This window comes from Alosa pseudoharengus, unplaced genomic scaffold, assembly GCF_046254945.1.
Source record: "Alosa pseudoharengus isolate Yale_2024_CS ecotype anadromous, Long Island Sound unplaced genomic scaffold, YU_APseudo_1.1 YU_APseudo_1.1_scf_24, whole genome shotgun sequence".
In the NCBI taxonomy this organism is placed as follows: Eukaryota; Metazoa; Chordata; class Actinopteri; order Clupeiformes; family Clupeidae; genus Alosa; species Alosa pseudoharengus.
The window spans coordinates 22143686-22158728 of record NW_027468689.1 but is presented as its reverse complement, the minus strand read 5'-3'; the positions used below and the strand labels follow the sequence as shown (position 1 = coordinate 22158728).

Genomic DNA, 15043 nt, shown 5'->3' with positions numbered 1-15043 from the left:
CACCTGAGGCCATCATCACGGCAAAATGGTAACGTTAAAAAGTTATTTTCGCATTTTTGTTCCACGTTTCATTTACCGTCTCGGTCTGGATCTGGTGTTGTTTCAATTCATGTCAGTCTGTTTATGAAACCTATGTTTGTGTGTGTCTATTTTGTTTTGAAATTATGATCCTCTTTGTCAAAAAAGAAAATAAAAAATCTTCCTGTTCATCGCGCCCTACCTGTCATGTCTCTATTCCCCACTAGTGGGACCCGCCCCACACTTTGAGAACCACTGATCTAGAGTATAGAGAATCTCGATGCAAGAGAACTGAGAAGAATGTTTATGTTGAGACATTTCTGCAAATTCTGAGGGATTATGTGTTTGAGAGGATATGAAGAGCTCTTTTCCAAAACGCTTAAAATCCATTTTTGAAAACATTAATAAGCCATTTTATTTAACTGTGTATTTCAGGCAACATCAATAAGAGTGCAGTTGTGTTGTTTTGATTGAGTAAAGATAAATCACATAACAATAACCTACTTACAATTCCACTGAAATTACTTGGAAACAAAATTAAATAAATTATTTTGAAAATGCATTAAAATTGAGTATATAGCATTTTGGAAAAGAGCTCTTCGCTACAGTAAACCTCTACCTATGAGCCCCCACCCCATTCTGTACTGAGGGAAGCAGTAACTTACTGAAACAATGCATTCAAACGGCACTTTCTGGAATGTCCACAGGGTGGAAGCACTGTCTGAAAAACTGCATCTGAATCTATTGTCCATGAATCAGTAAATCCTATCAAGATTTCATACAGATTTCATAGTGAGATAGAATTTACAACTGGTTGTCTATCAACTGCCTATTCACTTAAAAGCATTCAAATGAACAATGTTTTTGTAATACAACCATATATCCAGAAGATGGCAGCAAAGTACTATCACAAATGTAGGCTACCTGCCTAAAAGGAAGCTGCCCAGCACTCAAGGATTTGCGTTTTTTCACCTCGTAAAAAAAAAAAAGAAATTGTACCAATCCCTGCGTTTTAAACAATCGTTTGCCAGTATTATGAATTGCTTAATAAGTGTGTGTATGAGTGTGCCCACGGGCGCCTATCACAATATTTGGTTCAACTGTGCTTGCGTCTGCCAGGGCGTGTCTAATACAGCCCAGACGGAACAGTTGAGACGACTGTTGTTCAGTTGTTTCTTCTTACGGCATGCATTAAAACCCGCCTCTTTCTGGTATTGGCTGTTTTGGAAATATCTCACACTTGATTGGATGAAATGTTTGTCGTTGATATCTGATTGACAGTCTAGGAATGTATGTTGAGAAACGAAAGCAAGCAGTAATATGGAAAGGAAAAACGAAAGGTTATCTTAATGTCTGCCATTGTAGGCATATTTACTAATCGTCATTGATAAAAGAATGTTGGTGAAAGAGCTCACGGGAGTCTCACTGCTCCTTTGACGCGCCCGTCCAGGTTTCCAGACAATCGAATTTGGGATTGTTGTTTTCGTGCTGGTGGATCTCCTAAAGAAAGAAACATGGCGTGAGTACAACTTCAGTTTTGCTTTTGACCCATAGCCATACTTGCTGAGTCACTGGAGGATAATATAACAAGTATTCTGACAAATGGGATGGGATACTGTTATTTAAACTCTGTGTAATGTTCATCATGTAAGCTAGGCTAGGCTATTGCATAGGGGAGGAGGGGATGGGGGATGACATTTGGATTATGCAGCAGGCAAGCAACCAACCGTCTTGAGCAATATCGCAAGCAATAACAACAAATGTGGCGTTTGGCGACAGTTCATGTTAACTGTCGCACAGTCTTGATTATTTCGTAGTCTAGTGTAACGTGGAAGAGGACTGTGAGTGGCCTGGTCGGACTGATTAAGGCTAGGCGTTGCGCTTCTCATTTTTCCCGAACAGCTGATGTTTGCTTTGGTGTTATTCCCCAACGCGTTGACAGCTTGATAAGGTAGCTAGTATCTCGACTGCAACACATGTAGCCTAATCAATGTTCCGCCGCGTCTCTCTGAGTAAATGGTGTACACGGCCTGGTTTACAACCTAGCATTGGTAATCTGCAACCTAATGTCCATTGATACTTTGAATACACAAGGTTAGGCAGACTGGACAGTGTAATTCGTCGTAAAAGGTCAGTTAACGTCACAGTTTGGGGTTGACTTGCCTTGAGGTTGTCTGGAGATATGACGAAATTATTATCACTAGACTGGCTGCGGCCTAGCCTACTGCTAACGCGCAATAACTTGTGTCAAAAGATTAATCTGAGATGTTTTGATAATTCTGATAGACTCATCATTTCTACACTAACCATTATTTTGTGTTTTAATCTGACAGTGGATTAGAACATGTCCAATCTAGTCAGAATCAGAATAATAGAATATTATGTGAAGGCTAGATGAAAGCAAGACATACTTAAACAAGGGCAGTTCTCATCTTTTTTAACAGGAGAGGAAGACCCACTGAACTAGAATATGATGTGAACACACAGAGAATCGTTAGCATTGATCTAGTGTGACGAGGGATCTTCTGGACGACTGCACCATGGCCCACTTCGACACGGAGTACCAGCGTCTGGAGACGTCATATAACGACTCCCCTCCCGGCGAGGAGAATCTGCTTGTCCACGTTCCGGAGGGTACGAAACGTAAGTTAGGAGGGAGCATTTTAGAAAACACATTCAGATAAGACTTGACTGAAATTTGTTGCGGTGAACCAAATTGCTTGGCGGTCATGATCCATAGCTCTTGCCACTTCATGTTATGTGAATGGAAAAGTCCATCACTATCAAGGCCCAAACCACAGGCCTGTAGTAGGAATGGTCAGATTATTCATCCAGTAGTTCTGTAGATGATCCTCAGACACAAGCCTCCTTTAGAAATATTTTTTTATTTGCTTATAATGTAAAAGAAGTGTCACCTGACATCAGACTACACGATCATAAGTAACTGAAGCTCATTGTGTATGGACATTAGTAGTGTGAGATTTATACTCATCTTTTTGTCTTTTCTTCAAACAGCACAATGGCATCATATAGAGAACCTGGACCTGTTCTTCCAGAGAATATCCTTTCTGACAAGGAGATAGTACCATCAATAGTGGCATATAGGTAGACCATTAGGACTATAAGGTTCACCGGTTATGAATTTCTGTGTTGGTAATGACTAAAATGATGCATGTTAAATTCAAGTTCTCATAGAAATGGTAGGACTCTAGAATGTTTAGAAAATGAATGGCCCAATGTTTGACTGGCTTTCCTGAACACATCATACATCTACAATATGCACCAAAAGAATGGATTCACATGTATGCTGATGGGAGAAATATTTGAGCTTGTGTAAGTCAACTATATATATATATATATATATATTTTTTTTTTTTTTTTTTTTTTTGTTAATTTTACTCTTAGACCTTGCACAATATATTACCCAGCCTGACTGATAAGAACTCAACAGACTCATTTCTGTTTTTTGTTTTTCAGGCAACTTGTGTTTGTTGTGGCATTCACTGTGTTCTTAGCCAACTGTGTGGACTATGACATCCTGTTTGCGAACAAGTTTGTGAACCACACAGATTCAGCAAAGGTCACGCTACCTGATGCCTTTTTACCAGTAGATGTGTGCAGCGCTCGGTAAAAACCTCACTGTAACATTTGCTTGTACAAATTGAATGTGAATAGTGTTTTAGTGATTCATACTCAGGAATTGACCTTTTGCTTGTCACCCATCAGTGGGTAGCAAATACACACACACACACACACACACTATAACCAGTTGACACAAATGCCTTATTCACATGATTGCTGTTCAGAGGTCAAGTTTAACCTTGTGTTCATAACAAGGTTTGTAAAGTGTTTGAACTAACTGGTTTTAGAGTTTGAAGCGTATGATTTTTGGATGAGGCCAGAAGCGTCACTGTGTACAGTACGTCCCAATAGACATTAGCTAACACACTCCTCTATGACCCTTACAGAATCCGTGACAATGTGGCCGCCATCTTTATCCTGGTCATTTCTGGAGTATTCTGGATCCACCGGCTCACCAAATTTATTTACAACATCTGTTGCTACTGGGAGATCCGCTCCTTCTACAACAATGCCCTCAAGATGTCCATGGTAAGTCTGTGTGTTGTCCTCTAGGACACCGCTACACACAGATCTTTCTGATGGAGGGAACTAGAGGAGGAAGTAGCAGTACCAGCTATTAATGGGAATTGCTCAATCCAGCTCTTGTGTAACTCATGACTATTTTTGGTTATTGACATAAGCAGTTAAGAATAACCCTCAATATGATTTTGCAGTCCCTGAATATGATTTTGCAGTCCCTCATTTAAACCCTTATCCATTGTATTAGACAAAGGGGAAAGGGTTTACATGATTTAATTAAACTGTTTTTAGGACAAACATACACATAAACATGTGTATCTGGCGCAGAAACTATGTTGTGGCAGGACTAAATTCAGCTTTTTTTTTCAAAGCTTTTACAAGGTACATTATACTTGGATCTTTCCAGGAAAGTCAGTGTTTCATCGTAGTTCTCTCTCCTCCCGGTTTCCTCTGGAGACTTGCGCTGTAGCCAGCAGGCACAGTGCTGTGTGCAGTGAGTTAACCTCACTTCTCCACACATTAAGAGATGTCAGTCGTGCTAGTGACAGACGCTAGCAACTGTTTTTTGTTTCAGCCTTCTTGCTAGCACGTCCTCCTACCATGTCCTAGGTTTACATGTGCAGGTTCCTTATCACCTTGGTTGACACTGCGCTCCTCCTTCTCCCTACTCTCCCCTACCCTCAGGCGGACCTCCCTTACTTTACCTGGCAGGAGGTGCAGGCGCGCATCGTGGAGATCCAGAAGGAGCACCAGATCTGCATCCACAAGAAGGAGCTGACCGAGCTGGACATCTACCACCGCATCCTGCGCTTCAAGAACTACATGGTGGCGATGGTCAACAAGTCGCTGCTGCCCGTGCGTTTCCACCTGCCCATGCTGGGCAACTGGGTGTTCTACACGCGCGGCCTCAAGTACAACTTTGAGCTCATCTTCTTCTGGGGCCCCGGCTCGCTCTTCGAAAACGAGTGGAGCCTGAAGACCGAGTATAAGCGCGGCGGGAACCGCTTGGAGTTGGCCGACCGGCTGAGCTCGCGCATCCTCTGGATCGGCATCGCCAACCTGCTGCTGTGTCCGGTCATCCTGGTGTGGCAGATCCTCTACGCCTTCTTTAGCTACACGGAGGTGATCAAGCGCGAGCCGGGCAGCCTAGGCGCGCGCTGCTGGTCGCTGTACGGCCGCTGCTACCTGCGCCACTTCAACGAGCTGGACCACGAGCTAATGTCGCGCCTCTGTAAAGGCTACAAGGCCTCGTCCAAGTACATGAACTGCTTCATGTCGCCACTGTTCACGGTGGTGGCCAAGAACGTGGCGTTCTTCGCCGGCTCTCTGCTGGCCGTGCTTATCGCACTCACCATCTATGACGAGGACGTACTGGCCGTCGAGCACGTGCTCAGCAGCATCACCCTGCTGGGCGTCTGCGTCACCGTCTGCAGGTACACACACACACACACACACACACGCACACACCCTTATCCATGTGTTTATTAGTATGTCTATGCTTGCTGTCTATTCTGTCTATCCGTTCCCATAGATGCAAGTGTCGTTTTTGTTTGCACTCAAGCTTTGTGCTTGAGTCATGTGAGTTTGTACTCAAGCTTTGTGCTTCAGTCATGTGAGTTTGTACTCAAGCCATGTGCAGCAATCACATTCACATGTAAAGTCATATTACCGTACATGAGACTGTTACTAAAGGACTGGTGCTATTTTCAAAGCATTGTGCTGTGTTCACTAGATGAGTTCCACAGCAGAATTGTTACATAGAGAACATTACAGAAGAAACTCTATGAATGAAAGGAAGCGCTATCATTGTTAAACAGAACAATAACTGATCATAGTATACGTTTATGGTTAATTCTTGTATTATGAGCCAATGTTTGCGTCTTGAGATCAACACAGAAGAGAGGTAGCTGTGCTGATACTCACATGACAGTTTGGCAATCTGTTCTTGGCTGTCAGGGTGTCATGAGGCCAAATTAATCTGACCTCATTGGATTTTCATGGATCCCCACAGAAGAAAATTTCCCATGGTTCCTTGCATGTTTAATAGCCATGCATGTAAATGAAACAGTGGTCCATCTGTGGTGTCCTGTTGTGCAGTTAGTTACTGAAACGCTGAGCAGGGCTTCCTGAAGGGTACGGATAACAAGAGACGCCTGTGTGTGTGTGCGTGTGTGCGTGCGTGCGTGCGTGCGTGCGTGCGTGCGTGCGTGCGAGTGAGGGGGTAAGTCTAACATGACTAATCAGTTGGAAACACTTAAGGGCATTTTAATTGTAATACTGGATTAGTAAAAAGGAGGGAGAAATATTGAGGTTGTGTGTGTGTTTTAACCTTGTTAACATGTTCGTAGAATATCTGCTATGTTTTATATGACGCAGCAGTCAATGTCATTGCTGAGGATTTCTGCTATGGATCTGTGTTTCAACCAATCACAGCCCAGATGGGCCAATTTCGGCATCAGTCCAGTGGTGCGTCATAATAGTTCAGAACCAATCCTGAGTACCTGGGGTGGGACAATTCTTCATAAGGACGCGAACAAGCTAGGTAATGTTTCAGCTGCAGCAACCAGTGAAGTGTGTGAAGTGCCAGATAGATCCCAATTCCTGAAAAGAGGACGTGTATAGTTCTGTTTAAGCCATTTTAAGGCTAGAAAGGTATATTTTTGTGAAAGTTTTTTTAGACATAAAGTCTTAAAAAATGGGGTGGGTGAAAATTCAACAGTAACCGAGTAGGTTATACAATCAAACACGCACTGTGTCATGTCAGTGTTAGATCACCACGGCAGCATCTGAGTAATATTGGGGTAGATGACTTGTCTGTTTCACTTGAAAGACCCCTTAGTCATCCCCCTGGGGTGCTGCTGGACTAATGTTATTGTATGATGTTTGTGTGCCCAGGTCTTTCATTCCAGACAAGCACATGGTGTTCTGCCCAGAGCAACTGCTGAAGGTGATTCTTGCCCACATCCACTACATGCCAGACCACTGGCAGGGCAATGCCCACCGCTACGAGACCCGCGACGAGTTCTCCCAGCTCTTCCAGTACAAGGCGGTGAGTCTAACAGGAAATAAGGAAAAATGACTATTTCTGTTCTTTGTGTGTGTGTGTGTGTGTGTGTATTGGACACACTGCCATGCTTCTGACCTTTCCACAGGACCACCCTGTCCTCTCTCTCTCTCAATTGAAGAAAGCTCTACTGGCATATCTTTCTTAACTTTTTCCTGGCCCCCTGATCTTACTCTTTCTATTTGTTTTCAATATTCTGTGGCTTGTCTGAGGTGTAGTGGTTTGTTACCTGTTGCCTTACCTGTCTCAGGTAATGGAGGAGCTCAAGTTTGATGTGAGTCTTAAATGCTGCCTTACCTGTCTCAGGTAATGGAGGAGCTCAAGTTTGATGTGAGTCTTACCTGCTGCCTTACCTGTCTCAGGTGTTCATCCTGGAGGAGCTGCTGAGTCCAGTCATCACTCCGTTCATCCTCATCTTTTGCCTGCGCCGCAAGTCCCTGGAGATCATCGACTTCTTCCGCAACTTCACCGTGGAGGTGGTGGGAGTCGGAGACACCTGCTCTTTCGCCCAGATGGACGTACGCCAACACGGGCATCCTGCGGTGAGGGCACACAGCATGGGGTCATCAAAGTTTACGGTTTTGTGCAAGATTTTTGTTTTGCCGTTTTCAGATTACAATCAATTAAGTCATTTTATTTGTATAGCACATTTAAAACAACAGAGTTGTTACTGATCAAAAATGTTTTGGCTAGCCCTTTTTTGGTGGCCAAACCCATTTGATATTGAATAATATCAATAATATCATTGTTTGAACTCCTGACTGAAGCTCTCCCTCATTGGTCCATTTCTTAGTGGATGTCAGCGGGCAAGACGGAGGCGTCCATCTACCAGCAGGCGGAGGACGGGAAGACGGAGCTGTCGCTCATGCACTTCGCCATCACCAACCCACACTGGCAGCCCCCGCGCGAGAGCACCCACTTCATCAGCCAGCTCAAGGAGAAGGTGCACCGCGAAGCCACCGTCAGCCACCAGGGGGCAGTAGGCGACAGCCATGCCTTCACCTCCATCCACTCGCTCCAGTCAGAGGAGGTGTGTGTGTGTGTGTGTGTGTGTGTGTGTGTGTGTGTGTGTGTGTGTGTGTGTGTGTGTGTGCACACGGTCAGTCTTAATTGTTGTATCTGTCTGATCCTGTCAAGTGATTAGTACATGCCTTTTGTAGAATTTAGTCTGCAGACATGTAAGACCGTGACCTGAGAATATAGACATTATTATTATCCAGACCATTCTCTATCTGTACAAGTGAGAGTGACCCAGCTGTCTTTATGTTAAACAGTTACAATGTACAAAACTGTAGCCTGTGTTGATTTCTCACATACACAGTACAGTTATAACAGTATGGTGAAATTTTATTTCCTTAATGGCATTATTATTACTAAAGAATTTTGGGTACGGAATTCTTTTATTCTATTTGAAGATCTTAATAACCTTTTCCATCTTTCACTCCGCTAGCCCCGCAGTCTCATCGCTAACCTGCTGTCAGGGCCGCCTCCCCTCGCCTCCCTGCACCTGGGCCGAGACGGCTCATTGGCCAATCACGTGTCGGTCGGCCTTAGCGACGGGGGAGCACCGACACTGCGCTCGCTCTCGCCACTCAGCGGGAGCCTCCACATGCGAGGCAGCTACCCGTCGTCCCGCCTGCCTCGCCCTGACCACCCCGCCGTGTCCACCAGCCGCGCTATGGCCGGATCAGGGTGAGCACATGGAGCTTAGAGCAATGTGCACCATACATACTGTGTGTGTGTGTGTGTGTGTCAATTAGTTAGGGTTAGGGGAGCATATTTAAGCATGGATATAATGCCACTTTATATATATATGTAATAGTAGTATTGTTGTGGCAAGAAGGTACTGTTAACAGTTCAGTCAGTTTGCTGGTTGTTATTGCATTACACACCTTACATTAATTTCAGCTCACATCAAAATTAATTAGGAGAAAGCACAGTTGTTTTTGGCCTCAAAATTGTATCACATGTGAATCCCATCTATATCATTATTATATTGCTTCCTCTGCAGTTGTTTTGACAATGCAGTTTGAACATTTTATAATCTTACATATAACTAATTTGTAGAAAATGATCAGTATGCCATGATTTGTTTCTTCAATATTTGGTATTTAGTTGTCATTGTGTTTTCACTTCTATCTCTCTGTCTCTCTCTGTCCTTCTCCTCTGTCAGTACTGATGCCCGCACGGTCAGCTCTGGAAGCAGCGCTTGGGAGGGTCAGGTGACCAGTATGGTCCTATCAGAGTACGCCTCCACGGAGATGAGCATCCATGCCCTCTATATGCATGAGGTAATACACATGTCAGACACACACACTCACACACAGAGGTAGAAAGCAGGCCAACATGAAAGTTTCATTATAGATGAACTCGGTGTTTTTCATTTTTATTTTATCACTTTTTCAAAGCCATATTATTGCATTTATGGTATGATGGTAGAAGAGAAACACCACAGGGAATAACTTTCTGTCATATACACAGCAAGGCAAAGCCCAGTCAGAAAAGTGATATCGCCCGAACAGGGACTTGAACCCTGGACCCTCAGATTAAAAGTCTGATGCTCTACCGACTGAGCTATCCGGGCTCTGATAGAGTGATGTTGTCACATGACTTACGTACAGGCAAATCACATGATTGGTTTTCATCAAGCATTTTTGAGTAGTTTCAAATTTGACCTGTTTTGCCATTGCCAAAAAATAAAGCCCTATAAGGCTTCTTGTTCTTAAGTTTATGACTTTCCATTAGGCATCAACTGTGATTACAGCGCCTCCACATGGCCCGTAGTGGTACTAGTGAGAGGCCTGTGGTGATGGGATCAGTTTAACACCAACCCTTTCTCTACACCATGTTTTTAAAAACACATACTAAATACAAACATATACTTTGAGGAGTTCAGTATTTTAAAATTTGAGTTAGGTGACATCAGAAAAGGACTGAAGGATAGATCTCTGTTAGAGGATAGGTCTTTCTCACAGGATTTGGCCCCAGTATTCTGAATTTAAATTTGTCTCTGGATTAGGTCAGGCAGAGCTGTACTAGATCAATTCCAGAGACAGTCTCTTCTGTGAGCTGGTGTGTGTGTGTGTGTGTGTGTGTGTGTGTGTGTGTGTGTGTGTGTGTGTGTGTGTGTGTGTGTGTGTGTGTGTGCAAGCAAGCCTGTGAAGGTTGATATGTGTGTCATGTGTTGTCTCTCAGCTCCACAAGCAGCAGTCTCGTGGTGAGCTCTCCCGCCACACGTGGCACCGACAGGAAAGCGACGAGAGCAGCGAGAGTGTTATCGACGATGTCGAGGCCCCGCGCAACATGCCACGCTCCAACACCTTCCCCTGCACTGCTACTCCACACCAGGAGGGGGCAGCACTGCAGAGCAGTGGTCAGAGGCGCTACGGGGGAACCACAGGTACGGAAGCTGACCGCACAGCCTCTAAGCTCTGGTTAGGGTTGTCTAACAAGCCTTCACATATAAATATATAATATAATCATTGTTTCCCACAGAATTAAATTCTATTTGTGGTGGTAGGTTTGCAGAATTAACTTGAATGTAACAGTTTTTAACAAATTAGCACAGCGTGGTTATGATGCTAACCAGATTTAAGCACAATTTAGTACAACCTGGAAAATCATTGTGTGGTGGTCAATGTTAATATTGTGGTGGGCCGCCACAAATAAGTCAATGTATGGGAAACACTGATAATTACATATATAATATAATATAATTAATATAATGTATACAAAGGAATATACAATGTAGAGTATAGAGATACCTATCTTGTGCCTTTGGGTATTGAACTCTGCCAGTTAGGCTGGCTTGGTTGTGTTGTTGACACATTGCTCTGACTTACAGGAGCTCACTCTGTGTCTTTGTGCTGACCTCTCTAGATGCGTTGAGCGGAGCTAGCAGGAGCCAGCGGTCAGCTCGCGTGGCCATGGGAGGCTGGGTAGAAGAGATCCAGCCGGGTCGGCACCACGAACCAGTACCCGAGGAGGGTTCTGAGGATGAACTACCACCACAGATCCACAAGGTACCAGAAATAGCTTGGAACGTTGCTAATCCTCTGATCTAGCATCAACCACTCATGGTTTTGAACAAAGAAGCATTTTGCATTGCTGTTTGCTTTGGTTACTTCTATGAAGTACAACCATTAATTGCTGGAAAGCACCCTAAGTCCTGAGGTAACAGTTGTTATACTGTTGTAATGTAGTTACAAAACCATTTGAGCAGCCATTAAACCTCTGGGCTTGGTTTGACCGTTTTGTAAACACATCTTTTTCAGAAACATATGGCAGTAATCCGCTTGTCTGTGTTAATAATGTTTTGTACATCACAAATCTTCTCTTCTCTCATAGGTGACATAACCTGTGGGCCATCATTGGTATCTGAAGACAAAAAAGGGAACTACACTGACACCAGATTCACACTGACTTGGATTTCTATTTCTCAGAAGGATGAAATATTTATCTCACAATTATCGTGCATATTTATCACTAGCCACGCTGTGCCATCTCTGCTCACATTACAATTGAGATGGGTGAGAAGATGGCTGACATTAGCAAAGCTGAGAGGACAAACTAGTAGACCTGCACACAGCCTTCTCCATTTCATACACAAACCACTGAATCTTCAGCTAGAAACTGAACTGGACTTCACATATGAACAACTGACAGGAATATGCATCACACTGTAGCAGGAAAGTGTTGGTGTCATTTCTATGCTATCCAAGATTAAACATTTGAAAAGAACTTGACATCTTCATCAGCATCTCAGCTGAAAACAGTATGATCATAAATACTCAAGGCCCTGCTAACTAGACAACAGAATTACTCTCAACATAAAGCTATTTTCAGTTGAGCCCCTGCTTTGTTAACTGCTTTCAGTTGATACTTATGCTGGCATAAAGATTGGCAGAAATTCGTTACCCTGAAGTTATTCTAACATTGGACACACCAGGCATTTGAAATCCCCTACCATTAAAACATTGGCAGAAATCTATCGGTGAAGGAAATAGTGTTTTGCACTATAGATTTTGGAACAGGGATAGATTTAAGATAATTGATTTACATGCATCTTTACATTATAAACATAAGGAATGCAAAGCTGAGAGGAAAGCTTGTTAACTTTATCCTAACAGGATTTTGCTCAGGTATGTTTTGGGAGTCAATCACCAAATCACATACAGGAGAAAGATTCTACATTGTATATATTCATCCTGGTGTCCTAGTGGTTTAAAATGAGTGTTCAGGTTCTTGTGATTATGGGGCTAAACAATGTAAACATGATTAAAGCAAAGTGTTTTTTTTTTTTAAAGAAATATTCATTTAATCTAGTTGGAATGTGCCTGATTTGTTTGCTGGCAAAAATACATTGACAGGAATATCCATAAGTGTGCCATGCTTAGCTTAAGCACAACATAACATTGACCTGAGATCAGAGGTAAGCTAAAGGCTGTCAGATTAGACAATAACATACACCCCAGCATGGCACTAGAGGATTGTGCCACCCAACATGCATGCTTTTCTCTGACTTACTGTTTGCACACTTTTAAAGAGATTGCACTTTAAAAGGTTTCTCAGTCCAAAGGACATTTGAGTCAATTACTCATAGGTTTATTGTCTCCTTAATTTGTTCATTCAGTTGTAGTTTTTAGTTTTTTTTTTTGTGTGTGTGTGTGTGTGTCATCCAGGGAACTATTTCAAAGTATGCAGTTTAGTGACAAACCTGAGTAATTTAACTCTTGAGTATTTGGTAAACCGAAGAGCCTTATGACTTCACTCCCCTACCAAAAGCCAGAAGGTTTTTCTTTAGGAAGTTTACTACTAAACTCTGATTTAATATACTCAGGTTTATCTCTAAACATAGAGTACTTGGAATTTCCTTTTATTTGCGTAGGCTCAGGACGTAGAAAGCACATAAACAGACAGTGATGGTGTGTGGGTGGGGGACAGGGTCGTGTTTGAGTGAAATCATTTGAGCTCATTTCAGGCAAGAAAGAAAAAACCTTTCAATTCAAGCAGACAATTGCACACAATGTGGAGAGCAGGGGCCTATAAAGGATTACAACAGAAATTACAGTAAGTTTGGAGGTTGCTGGCTAGTTACGTGTAGGACTTGTGTGTTTGTCCCCATCCTCCTCAGAATTCATGTAGAATTATTTTATGTACAGTTTACTAAAAAAAGGAAACAAAAATACTGTCATGTCATGTACAGACCACTAGACAGTTCCTTATTACAGACCGGCCGCCGCTCTATCACAGCAGAATGTTTCCAGTGGCCGTGCATGACCATTTGTTCTTAGACTGTAGAAGAGATTATCAATAGTCTGTCACCCAATAAACGCAGACCAGATGGAATCAATCTGTAAGATTTTATTTAAGAATGTTTTTTCCTGCATTTTGTGTTGATTTTGGTTGATTTTAGTTTTTCTTTACAGATTTTTCGGTATGACATTTTGTACAGTTGTAAATTCATCAATAAATTGTATTTCGTAAATCGTTAAAGGACTTGTGGTATTTCTTTTGATTGTGTCAAAACTGGACATTGATTTTTGATAAACAGATAAATAAATCCCCTTTACAGATCCAACCATTTGAATGCTTCTCCATATAAGTGAACTGACCCACTACTCTATTTATTCAAATGCTCAAGGAAGCTTGATAGCTACTTTAAAGTCTAGTTACACATCTGCTTATTTTCTTAGACATCAAATAAAAATATTTTTTTGTTTGTTTTAAATAAAATGATTGTGTATTATAGATGTAATTAGGCCTAGGCTATACCTTGTGTATAGACACGAGCAAGCATTGTCAAATGCAAGACATTCTCTTGTGCAATGTTTAGATTGATTGTTGGTGCTTGAGTGAGTGTCTCAGTCCAAATAAAATAATATAGGCCTATCGAATGTGTGTGTGAAGTGTGAGAGGCACATTGTTTTTTTTAACCTGATAATAGTCTCCGACTCCGTGTCACCGGGGGTAAGCTACCAGTGTCCACATCGTGGCGCTGTTACCTCAGCACGTAGTCTACAGAGCCGTAGAGAGAGTTTGGCCAGAGAATGTCTCTGGTTTGGCCAACAGTCGCCATGTTGGATACCAACTTCTAACCCTATAGGGGGAATATGCTATGTTGAAATAAATAGCTTATTTATCACAATTAACAGGCATAATTGTTATGTCAATATGTAAAAGGCCCTTACAGAAAGATTGGTCCCCAACATGGCGCCCATTCGATTCACTAGTTTGCCGAACTCTGCTCTGAGCACGTAGCCGAAACACCAACTACCCAAGGCTAGCAGCATATACTACTACAATACGAGGAAATAAATTCACTGCCGTGAGTTGGAAGCAATTCTTAGAGTATGTATTTTGCTTCTTTGGATTATTTCAGGATAAATCAACATCTTGTTTACGCTAAATTCCTGAAGCCAGACAGAGAAGAATAACGAGATGTACAACAGCCATCCAAACCAGGATGTTCGAGATAAGTCATGTGACCACCTAGCGCTCGCAGAGCCCGGATAGCTCAGTCGGTAGAGCATCAGACTTTTAATCTGAGGGTCCAGGGTTCAAGTCCCTGTTCGGGCGGTATGTTTTTCCTGATCGGCCCTACAGAAAACTGCAAGGCCAGTCCGTCACCTGCTCTCACTGCAAGAAATAATGCATTGTGAAAAATAAAATATGTATACGAATTTGTGAAACCTAACTCGTGTGAAGTAGTCTGCATGAATTTAGCTAATTTGAATAATTCATGCAGACTAAGACTTCACATGGGCTTATTCGATCTACGACGTATACCCACTTAAAAAACATCACCATCTCACTTAAAATAGGCAAGGATATATATTAACATGTGTTGTTGATCACAGT

General features: G+C 42.5%; 1 protein-coding gene and 2 non-coding genes across 4 annotated transcripts; 2 read left to right on the top strand and 1 right to left on the bottom strand.

The window, feature by feature from the left end:
- Nucleotides 1–1291: 1291 nt before the first annotated feature.
- On the top strand, nt 1292–13719 carry atg9a (ATG9 autophagy related 9 homolog A (S. cerevisiae)). Of its 2 annotated transcripts, none has more exons than XM_076303478.1 (15): nt 1292–1537; nt 2463–2661; nt 3034–3079; nt 3289–3351; nt 3496–3645; nt 3987–4128; nt 4804–5552; nt 7015–7168; nt 7546–7725; nt 7977–8213; nt 8634–8875; nt 9357–9474; nt 10379–10583; nt 11063–11205; nt 11531–13719. In XM_076303478.1, exons 2-15 carry the CDS (start codon nt 2559–2561, stop codon nt 11537–11539), a joined length of 2541 nt encoding a protein of 846 aa, XP_076159593.1. In that variant the 5' UTR covers nt 1292–1537; nt 2463–2558; the 3' UTR covers nt 11540–13719. The 2 variants fall into 2 exon arrangements, with proteins under 2 accessions (XP_076159593.1, XP_076159594.1); XM_076303479.1 differs by having other exon boundaries at nt 2444–2661.
- trnak-uuu (transfer RNA lysine (anticodon UUU)) lies at nt 9695–9767 on the bottom strand. Its single transcript has one exon. It is a non-coding gene; the product is annotated as a tRNA-Lys (tRNA).
- Nucleotides 13720–14688: 969 nt separating the features above from the next.
- trnak-uuu (transfer RNA lysine (anticodon UUU)) lies at nt 14689–14761 on the top strand. The gene has a single exon. It is a non-coding gene; the product is annotated as a tRNA-Lys (tRNA).
- Nucleotides 14762–15043: the final 282 nt, after the last annotated feature.

What these genes read in the sequence shown, in the direction of transcription:
- atg9a (XM_076303478.1), top strand. Translation starts at nt 2,559, where the DNA reads ATGGCCCACTTCGACACGGAGTACCAGCGTCTGGAGACGTCATATAAC. An exon ending in ATGCCCTCAAGATGTCCATG is followed by an intron (nt 4,129 to 4,803) that starts GTAAGTCTGTGT and finishes CCCTACCCTCAG; the next exon opens with GCGGACCTCCCTTACTTTAC. An exon ending in GTCTGCGTCACCGTCTGCAG is followed by an intron (nt 5,553 to 7,014) that starts GTACACACACAC and finishes TTGTGTGCCCAG; the next exon opens with GTCTTTCATTCCAGACAAGC.